The sequence below is a fragment of the Antedon mediterranea genome, chromosome 11 (genome assembly GCF_964355755.1).
Source record: "Antedon mediterranea chromosome 11, ecAntMedi1.1, whole genome shotgun sequence".
In the NCBI taxonomy this organism is placed as follows: Eukaryota; Metazoa; Echinodermata; class Crinoidea; order Comatulida; family Antedonidae; genus Antedon; species Antedon mediterranea.
Window position 1 is genome coordinate 4266185 of NC_092680.1, and position 11170 is coordinate 4277354.

Genomic DNA, 11170 nt, shown 5'->3' on the forward strand with positions numbered 1-11170 from the left:
TAAAAGTTTTGATAATGCCAAGCATAAATCAAAGATGGCGACCTCCATGGGAATCGACGTGGTTGTAGGATGTTATGAAAGATCGTTAATTGGGTACAGTCTAATCAAGAATGATGAAAAGGTATTAAGCTTTATATAATTGAAACACATTGCACAGCTAATATGATGTAAAATTATGTTAGTTAAATGAATGAATATGTAAAAAATCTTATGCTAGAAAGAGGAGTAGGGACGTACAGAAATACAGGCATGGGCTTCACCAGTGTCAGTGACGTGAAGGAGAGGCCTATATATTACTTTATGAATGAAGGGAAAGGCTTGCCGCAGTCCATCGTGGCTGGAAAGAGAACGTTTTTTTAGGCCAAGCTATGGGAAAAGCAGCATGACATAAGACTTTTTGTAGTCTTTGATTTGTGCTAGGCCCTACCTTAAATTAAAATATGTAATTAAATTAAATATTTGTTTCGTAAATACAGTACAGACAGTCAGTGTTAGTGTAGTCTTCTTTCATCGCCAGTGAGTAAGAAGGGTATTTATTTTAAAACTTTTTAACTAGGCCTAGGCCTAAACGTTTTTTGAACAAACAAAATCCAATACCTACCTAGATTGATTTACTATATTTTAATAATCTATAATCTGTAATTCAATTCAGACTTTTATGAACTTTTGTTTAATTAATAAAGAGTTTATCACACTTTTAGAAATTTATAATAAATGAGTGAGCTGTATTAAACTACTGTATTAATTATACTGTACAACCTATTGTTGGTGAATCTCCGCATTTTAAGGAGCATTAATACTAAAAACATGTTAAGGAGCTTGGAGGAGTGAGATCGCCTTCGCCCTCTTTAAAAACGAAGGACTGGTATGTACTTTACACGTCGTATTTTATTTATTACAGGAGTATACATTTCAGGTAAAGTTTACAAACAATGCACATACTGGCTGTGTTAAGACTATTGCATCCTCAGACAATTTCCTTGCCTCTGGCAGTACAGATGAAATGATTCAATTGTTTAACTTGAAGTCAAACTGTGAACTTGGAAGTCTTATGCATCATAAAGGTAAAATATTTTCTTGACTTGTCTAAAGCAGACAGAAAAATGCGATGTGCCCATATATGGACATGATGATGTCATATCACTACCATATTTGGGCATATCACGACCATATTTGGGCACATTACACTAATATTATCACAATATTATTATGAATGTAATGCACTTGTCAATTGTATGACCCACTACACGACCCCCGGGAGAGGTGCGTCATTTGTCCGATGTGCGTCATACTTTTGAATACCATGACGCACCCGTGCGTCAAAAAGGTGACTTACCTTTAGGTGACCATGACGCACCCATTTTGACGCACTGTGACCATGTTGTTTATGATATGGTGGGTGGTAAAGTGACGGACATTGACACACCTTGTTCATTGATGTGACGTACCATCTAGGTTTTTTGACGCACCCCTGTGTCAGTAATTATTTGTAAATGACGCACCCATGACGCACCTCTCCCGGGGGTCGTATAGTGAGTCATACAATTGACAAGTGCATAAAGTAATCCTGACATTTGCCATTCTTCCACTTAACCTTCCTTTAGTGTAGCAGCAGAAGTGACACTCTGGTCATTTGTTTGGCTTTAAAACCAGGTTTTATATGCCAAATTGTTTTCAATAACATGTTGCTAAAGATTTTATTAATACACATAGGGTCAATTAGCAGTTTGTGTTTCCATGACAACAAACACATGTTGAGCTGTAGTGATGATGGCACTGTTTGCATCTGGTCGACAAAGGATTGGGATTGCCACAAAGTTCTCCGAGGTCACAGGTCAGAGGTGTTGTCTGTAGCTGTGCATCCTTCAGGCAAACTTGCAATGTCCGTAGGGAAGGACAAGACACTACGAACTTGGAACCTTATACAAGGAAGATCAGCATATATTACAAATTTGAAAGCTGGTAGAATATTTAGATTTTTAAATTTTATCAAGACCATTTAAGCTTGTTTCCCACTAAGATATAAAAATAGCCCACAATGCAAGTTATCTGATAAATCTCAGTTTAGATGGTCAATCCACAAAAGGTAAAGGTATTTATACTGGTCCTTAAGCTTAATTGGAAACTTAGGAAATTTGGATTAGGCCTTCCACGGACCCATGACAGCCAGCAATGCAGCGCCTACCAGATAAGCACACTGGGAGACGATCCCCTACTCTTTTCGAATAGTGTACAGTATACAATGTTTGCACTGGCTACACACTTTTTCCACAAAGTAAGCCACCATCTTGGTTGTCAAACATTTGATCCAAGATTGAACAATTAGATTTTGACACATGAGTAGACTGGTCTATAAATAAAAGTTTAGGACCCCTTAAGCTCTGTCTACACTATCAAACTAGTTTTATAAAAAAGGTGTGATGTTCCTAAATATGGTAGTGATATATATCCAAATATGGTAGTGATATGACATCATCATGTCCATATATGGGCACATCACATTTTTTTGTCACATAAAGTTTGACGTAGACAGAGCTTAAAATTAAAATGGGGAAACTCTGTGGCACCCAAACATATTCTTCAAGTGAACTTTAGTATAATTATAATTTCAAATTGTTTTCTTTTGAATAGTTGCGGATCTTGTGTTATGGAATGCTAGTGGTACCAAGTACATGGTAGCTATAGACAACAGAGTTGATGTTTATTTACTTGAAACAGCTATGGTCATTTCTACATATACTTTTACTGGTAAAATTCTATGTGCTGCCCTCATACAGGTGAGATATTGAAATAATATTCTGTATCTCTAACTACAGTACCTACCACCATTAACAGTATATTAATATATATTATACTATAATAACCTTACTGGATTCATACAGTAATAGTTGTTGTTAGAAAGTATTCTGTGTTGGACAACTGATGTTAATAAAATTGAATAGATGATATATGTTTAGAAATACTACAGTATTATTCTCTTAAAAGTTGACTTAAATTGTCAAACATCCGCTCAGAATTCAGTCCAAAAGTTGTGTATATTAATAACCTATTGTAAAATGTGTTGCATGTCCTTGTCGTTAAAAATAAGAAGAATAATGATAGACTTAGCGCCTAATGTAAACTTTTCCAAGTACTTTACATCATGTATATTGTGCTTTGTTTAGTACATGTGAACGTGGCTATCTAATCACAATGGATTACATTTACCACAAATGTCTTGTTTTTATTTTGGTGTATGCAAACATTTTTATTTCTTATTGTCAATGTTATAATCAACAACCTTGAGTGTTTCTATATTGCTCTATGTAAGCTATACATCCTGTTTTTCTATTTGTTGTTGTTTGCATTGATAAGGACGATTATGTTGTTATTGGAGGTGAAGGGGATATAATAGAAATATTTAAATCTGATGTACCTAACCCAGTTTGCCTGTGTAAATGGAAAGCCCATACTAACAGGTAACTCATTTTATAGTGTATTCACCCCAATTGATCTATTATTTTTGTTTATTTATTGCAATAAACAATGATACAAGAACACAAATATTATTAATATATTCGTAGTATTACTATTAAATTAAAGTTTTGAATTACTGTACCATAGATAAAAACATTGTAGAAGAAAAGCAGAAATTACGACATCTAACAACCGTATTAAAAATGTAGTGTCAACCCCAAAACATGAACAAATTACATATGCCTCCTTGGCGGAGGTAAATAAAGATAATTAAAATTAAAACTTTAATAGTTTACAGTTATTTACAAAAATAATGATTTTGCTTATTAAACAACAAAATGCATTTAACCATAAATCCATTCATTGACTTCTAATGGGCTTCCAGTTTTGTTTTTTTTTAAATTACGGTTTTCTACTACTCTCTAAAACAATTATTTTTTTATCCAATTTTTGGTGAATAAATATTATGTGACTTAATACAGTATTTGCATTATACCTTTTAGTAAAGTAAAAGTTGGACAATTATCTAACCATGCAGACCTCCATGCATATATGATGTGATTATGTAAATAAGTATAATTGTTAAAATGCTTTACAGAGTCAAGGCAATGCAACATGTTGCGAGGGAAATGACAGATGGAGGAGCAGTGTCTAACTGGCTGTTTACAGCTTCAAGCGATGGTCACATTAAAGCATGGCAAATTGATATTGAAAAAGTAAGGATTTTTTAGTCATGTTAAAGAGGTATTGTCCCCCAAAACAAATAAAGATTAATAAAATCAGACTATAAATATGCCTTTTTGCAGTTTTAATCAAGTTATTCACTTCTTTAAAAAAACAAACAAAAAATAATTATTTCACTTATAAAAAGACAAAAGAAATGTTCAATTTTAACCAAAAACCATTGTCTGACAGGCAATTTAAATATGTTTTGCTTTCAATTAAGTTTTTTCAGTTAAATAATTTTTCTTCCAATCCAGTTTTTGGTCAAAATGAATAACTATTATTTGTCATTAAAATGGCATATTAAAAAAAATGTAAAACAAATTTTTTTTTAGGGAGGACAATATTTCTTTTATGATTTTGTATTTTTTGCTTGTTGTCGTCCTTATCACCAACATAACATTTATGCTTTATGATAAAGATGATGGTAGGTAAAGACAATATGGCTTGTAGTTTGTTTGCTCAACTTGGCAGAGACGCCACTGGTCATATCCCTAAGGTTTTCCAAAAATAACGGCAATATACATGGCTGCAGTCGCGTGCTCAAGTTAGTGTTTACCGACCAACTGACTGACCGACCAACCGACCGCCATAGTGAGCTGTAGAGTCCAATGTAAAAGTTTATAGTTGATTAGCTTTTGTGATACTTACCTGGGTAAATTACTATACATCTACAATGTCATTTATGTAAGCATCTGTTTGTCATGTTTCAATAAAATATGTTTACAGTTGTTTTATTAAATATTAATTTTGTAATTTATAAACATACAATACTACTGGAATAATAATAATAAATGATATTGTTAGTTGATATATTAATACATTCCATAGATTTCAGAGAAGCCATGCCTCATTGCAGCTGTTGATACAACAGCCAGACTAACATGTCTGACTGTTAGATCAACAAAAACTGCCCAATCAGATGCAAGTGATTCAGTAAACAACCAATCAGAAAATACAGTTAAATCAAAGAGGAAACGAAACAAAAAACAAAGATTGCAAGAAAGGAGAAAAGACAATGAAAGTAAAGAAAAAGAAGTTGATGACGACAGAGTCACAGAAAAAAAAAAGTAAAAAGTAGCAATTGTAAATTAAAGGTAAACATTTAATAAAAAAATAGATTTTAAATCAACTTGTGTGTATAGTTTATGTTCGAATTTAAAATTACCTTCTGACTGAACAACTTAGGTCAGGCTATAACATGTTATTCCTTACCCCACCCCGACCCCCCCCCCCCCCCCATCCTCCTCTGCTGCTAGAAAATATGTAAATTAATCCAAATCTTTTTAGAAACGGAACAAATTTCAAATAACTGGTAAATTATATTCTTAATGATAATAAAATGCCAATTAACTTGTTATAGCTGTTTTTGATTTTGCTGCCAATTCTTGGTACTGTATCCATTTCCGAAGTATTATAGGAATATTTGGTAATACATCATCACATCGTAGCAACCTAACCCTTAGCTTAAACTTACATGATACAGGCGTTACATGTGATATAAATGAGATGCTGTATTACCAAATATTCCTATGATACTTCGGAAATAGATAGTTTGTGGAGATGCAGCACTGGGAATCTGTGGCCGTATTCACCAATCACACTTAAGTGAGATATTTCCCTTAAATATTAAGTATTCCACTTAACTCAATAACAATTTAAGTATTTCCCTTAAATTTTACTTCATTAGCCTAAGTGTGAACGGTGAATACAGCCACTGGTGGATTTTGGATGTTGACAGTGCAGAAAACAATATAAACAGCACAATCTGATATAGATATGTAATTATCATTGAATCAAACCTGGTTTTTTAAAGGATGCTTTATATCAGACAATACACATTGTGCTCCAGACAACTTGTCCTTCGATAATAATACTTCTAAACTTCAAAATGTTTTGTTATGCTAATATTTATTTCTAACAAGAAGGACATAGATTTGTAAACTGGAAAAATGAGGGTAGCTTTGTATAGTTATAGTCGAAATTCTTATGGATGAATGCAAACAATATCACTATTGAGATGTAGTTCATTAATTGTTAACCAGTATGAATGTAACTGATAACGGTATGTTTAAAAAGTGAAAATTATAAAACCTTTAATAACAAGGCCATATTCGCGTGCTCAAATTTGAGTTACTGACCAACCAACATAGTGAGCTGTAGAGTCACGTTTGCACGCGACTAAAAATGCATTTAAGGGCCTGTTTTAACTGTGTAAATCAAAGAGGTCTTTAAAATAACACATTTCATACGCTATCATATCTCGCGTAAGTAATTCCGACCATGTCTCGTTTTCATTATACTGCTTTCAATTCATATACTATTAAATTAGTCTTTCTATTTATTTTGTCTTTGAAACCTTGACAATAGAATATGTCCTGTATCTAGTAGACAGCATTAATATTAAATAACAGATAAGTATTTCATAAACTGTAAATGAAATTGATAAGGATCAAAAAGCATGTGAATCATTGCTAATATGGATTATTTGATTTGATTTCACTAAGCTTTTAGGAAATTTAAGATTTACGCCAAGGAGACTCAACCGTGTCAAACAACCTGTTACCCAAGAAACGTGACAAAAAGGGTTAGGTCGCTTTGGGTATATTAGTCCATGCTTGTAAAATCTTGAAAGAGAACAAATCTCAAAATAAAGTTAGTCCAGCTAAAACTACTCCTAAAGTTAGTTCCTAACTAGTTAGTACCAAGTTAAAGTTACTGCACAAGTTAGTCATGATTTAAACTTAGTCCCAAGCTAGAGTTACTCAAGAAGTTAGTCCCGAACTAAAGTTAGTTCCAAGCTAAATTTATTCTAGAAGTTAGTTCAGAACTAAAGTTACTTCAGAAGTTAATCCCAAACTAAAGTTAGTCCCAAGCTAAAGTGACTCTAAAAGTTAGTTCCGAACTAAAGTTAGTTCTAAGCTAAAGTTATTCAAAAAGTTAGTTCCGAACTAAAGTTAGGCCCAAGCTAAAGTTACTCCAGAAGTTCGTCCCAATTACTCCCAAAGTTAGTCCCAAACTGTAATGATAGTTAAACTTAAACACCTTCAACCTTTATTCCATATGTTTTAATATATTGGAATAAAATACAAAAAGCCACGTGTTCCAACCAGGTGTCACGAGTCACATAAGACGCTAGTGATAGTTGCTGTGATAAACAGATAAACAATCTTAAACAATCAATATTATATAGTGTAACCAAGGACAATTGAAATAATAAATCGTAATATTTCCTAGTGTAACAAAACATGTATTTAGTGGTCATGGTTGCCAGCGTGTTTATCATACAAAAAAAAGGTTTTTGGGTATTTTTCCGTTTTTATTTCCTATAACCTTCAATTCAATCTACTTGAAAATCAGCGGTAGCTACTCAGCCAGACAAATGGAAACAATTGCTTCACACGACCAACCGTGGGGCAACATATGCACTTAGTCAGTGTTATAATTGTAGCGGATGTGTTTAGTTGAGCCTGGGTCACATTATAATGATGTGTCTAGATGGTAGAGGCCGATGTACGCTTCACCTGTGAGTGTGTGAATGTGATATTCTGTTGGTTGAACTAGGCCACTAAAAAAACATGACACATCAAAAATTAATCGTGATAATTGCGTTTCTTTTGTGTTCAAGTGAATGTTGAGCGTGGGGATACCCAGGAACAGTTCTATGACAAAATAATTTTTAGTTTTTAAAGATAATTGATATTGATAACTTATAATGGTCTTTTATGTAAGAAATTCAAATCGAAATTTGATTGTGCGACATTTATAAAGAGTAGTTTCTGGGTTCAATTTTGTATGAGGGATTTTAACATTATTTATTTTGATGTAGCAAACATGACTATTATAGTCTAAAGGTAGCCGTTTACCAATCATACGCACTTAACGAAAATTGCGACAATGCAATTACTTTATCAGATATACATAATAAAAGAAAATAGTAAATCAACTACAATTATAAGTAATATTACAAGTAATAATGGGGTAAAGAAGACGATTTTTGTATTTTTTAAATATTAAAATATATAAATATTTCTCGATTTATTTATTATTTATGATTTTGTTTTTTAAGCCCCGAGTAAAGCTCTATCTACAAAATCACACTAGTGTGATGTTCCCAAACATGGTAGTGATATACCCAAATATGGTAGTGTTATGACATCATCATGTCCACATATGGGCATATCACAATTGTAGTCACATAAAGTTTGAAGTTTAGATAAAGCTTAAGAACCTAAATGATATATTATAATAACAAACAACAAGAATCTATGACTGTTTTTTTTTAATCTCTTCCTGAAATTAAATTAATTCAATTAAATCTATAATTGAAATCAATTAACTGTATAATTGCCTCATAATAAATTCCTTCCAGGCTGAGCTTATAATGTTTTATAAATCATTATTTTGATTGAATTGTTTTGTAATTGACCGTCATTAAACGATTGTTGTTGCTTACATCCTCTGGGTTACGTCATGCTCCCCAACTTAGAAGAAATAGACTAGGTAGAAGAGCTGAGACTGGAAATCATACAAACAAATAGAGAATCGAGAAAACTGATGTAGGCTCTGTCTACACTATCAAACTAATTTGACAACAAAAGTTTGATGTGCTCAAATATGATAGTGATATGCTTAAATATGGTAGTGATATGACTATCATATCCATATATAGGCACATTTTTTTTCACATACAGATTGATTGTGTAGACAGAGCTTTATATTTGCAATACAGTTATAGAAGCCATATTATTATGGGGAAACCTTCAGGACACAACGAAGTGTCTCCTTGTTTGTTTTTTATTTTTTGCTCATTCATCAAATACAATACAATTTATAAATACATATGGCAGTATGAGAGGAAGATGATAACCCTATAAGCTCTGAGCATGTTTCAATAGAGGTCCCCTTAATACTAATAGAGATACCCCTGAATAGACTTTGATCGTAGTATTGAAACATAATAGTATGTATTCTGTGTCTTCAAGGAGTGTCCAAAGGGATGGATTCTATTTAGTTTATATATATAAACGCCAGAGCACTTTTGCGAATATGTTTGCTTTATAAATTCTTATTATATTATCTTATGATGATACCAGATACACGCTTGTTGAAATACAGATATTAACTTATTATTTTTATTCATACATTAAAAAAAAACTTGATAAAAAGTGTTTTAAATAAGTCACAGACCTAATTTGCTTACACTAAATATGTTCTGCTTCGTCGAAAGTTGTTTTAGGCAATGGTTTATTTTTAAAAAAAATAGTTTGTATTATATTAAAATAAACAGTATTTGCAAGCTGTAACAATATTTGTTTTGCCGGACTACATGTTGGAATTTAGTCATACAATAATTCACTAATAAAGTTTAGATAGTATAGTATATAAAGCAGTATTAGTTCACATTGGACACGACGTAACGACTTATGCGCATCGTAAAGCTTGGTTGGATTTAAAGTATAATAATTATTATTTTAGATATTAATTTTAGGATAGATTGTGATATTCCATTATTTCTTAACTGAGATTTACTGTCAGTGGCAACTTCCACAAATATTGTTTTGTTTTTTCCCTTCTCAATTGTTTCTAAAGGATTCAATACTATTTCCATATGTTATCCTGTTGAACGTATTTATGTTGTTTTCGTTATTATTCCGATGTGTCATTGCCGACTAAACTACAATGTGTAAAAAGCATGATTTTCAAATTATGATACAACAAACACGTCCATTCCCTGTCCTTTTTATTCAGGCCAATATAATGACACAATATTAGCCACCTATAATGCCTACTAGCCTCCATGCATTTGGCCTTGTTTTCTGCTAGGGTAGAATTTGGTTGCTATTATTATTACACGTGTTAATTAATAGTTGATGATATTGCGTAAGAATATTTTGTATTAGTCGAAGTGTTAATAATTAACCATAGGCCTACATGTAATACCAACGTGTATTCCTTTTCATATAATACAGGTAACAGACATTGGATGTATGCTGCGATATAAATCTCCTTTAAGAATTTATGTGGCGATTTCCATCACGACCTGAACTCAAGTCATTAAATGTTAGCAGATGATCTTCTTTTCCGAGAGACATGAAGAAAAGTACAAAAACCTTTACAGTGTCCCAGATGAGTTATCTTGAATCCTTTTGTTGATTCAATTTGTTGACCGGTTTTCCTAGCGTTTGTTTGTGATAAACGAAGCATGCGTTAAATATATGAAAACCTAATCGTAGATAAATCTATAATTTAAGTAGGATTTCCTCTAGGCACGCACAACACCAGTAACAAAGCAATTTTGAATATTCTTACTGTAAATTCTCAGATCTGACACACACTTAACCTGCAATGTCATTTCTAACTTATTTCAAAACTGAAAGCCAACGTTGGCCTATCATTGAAGAACTAACACAACCAATCACGAAAATAAATGAAATGTAACATTAAAGCTTGGTTCCCACTAGAACGTATCGCAAGGACGTAAACGCAACGCAAGCGTTTTAACCAATGGCAAGCGAAGTTATAGACAGTTAACAATCACAAGCGGATAAGCCATCGCTTGTGATTGGTCAATTCACATGCGTTGCGTTACGTCCTTGTGTTGCGTCGCTAGTGGGAACCACGCTTTAGATAAACATGTCAATATGTGGCAACGTAAGAACTCGCAGCCCACCCACCCCCGCCCAAAATGTTTCTTTGTTAGATATAGTAATCTATACGAGGTTACATTTCAAGGTTTCATGATTGTATTGGCAGTAACTTCCTAAAAAGGGATAGCTAGAAAAACAACTTTTGCGAGTAAAAGATCGAGTAGTACAGTAAAGCCTATTAAGCTTGGTTCCCACTAGCGACGCAACGTAACGCAATCTACTCAACGTAAGAAAATGCCCTTCCAATAATTGTGTTTCCCCCGCCTGCGTGAAATTAAACCTGCGATAGATACAGCACTCTTGCGTCGTCGGTTTCCACTTGTGGTGACGCAATACAGCAC

The 11170-nt window shown here is 33.0% G+C and overlaps 1 protein-coding gene across 1 annotated transcript; it reads left to right on the forward strand.

Moving 5' to 3' along the window:
* The first annotated feature begins 41 nt into the window (after positions 1 to 41).
* Positions 42 to 5256, forward strand: LOC140062124 (p21-activated protein kinase-interacting protein 1-like). Its single transcript, XM_072108182.1, has 7 exons — positions 42 to 121; positions 902 to 1064; positions 1714 to 1962; positions 2632 to 2777; positions 3355 to 3458; positions 4055 to 4172; positions 5011 to 5256. Exons 1-7 carry the CDS (start codon positions 47 to 49, stop codon positions 5251 to 5253), a joined length of 1098 nt encoding a protein of 365 aa, XP_071964283.1. The 5' UTR covers positions 42 to 46; the 3' UTR covers positions 5254 to 5256.
* Positions 5257 to 11170: the final 5914 nt, after the last annotated feature.

Coding starts and splice junctions, on each gene's coding strand:
- LOC140062124 (XM_072108182.1), top strand. CDS start 47: ATGGGAATCGACGTGGTTGTAGGATGTTATGAAAGATCGTTAATTGGG. Junction 122..901: donor TAATCAAGAATGATGAAAAG/GTATTAAGCTTT, acceptor TATTTATTACAG/GAGTATACATTTCAGGTAAA. Junction 1,065..1,713: donor AAGTCTTATGCATCATAAAG/GTAAAATATTTT, acceptor TAATACACATAG/GGTCAATTAGCAGTTTGTGT.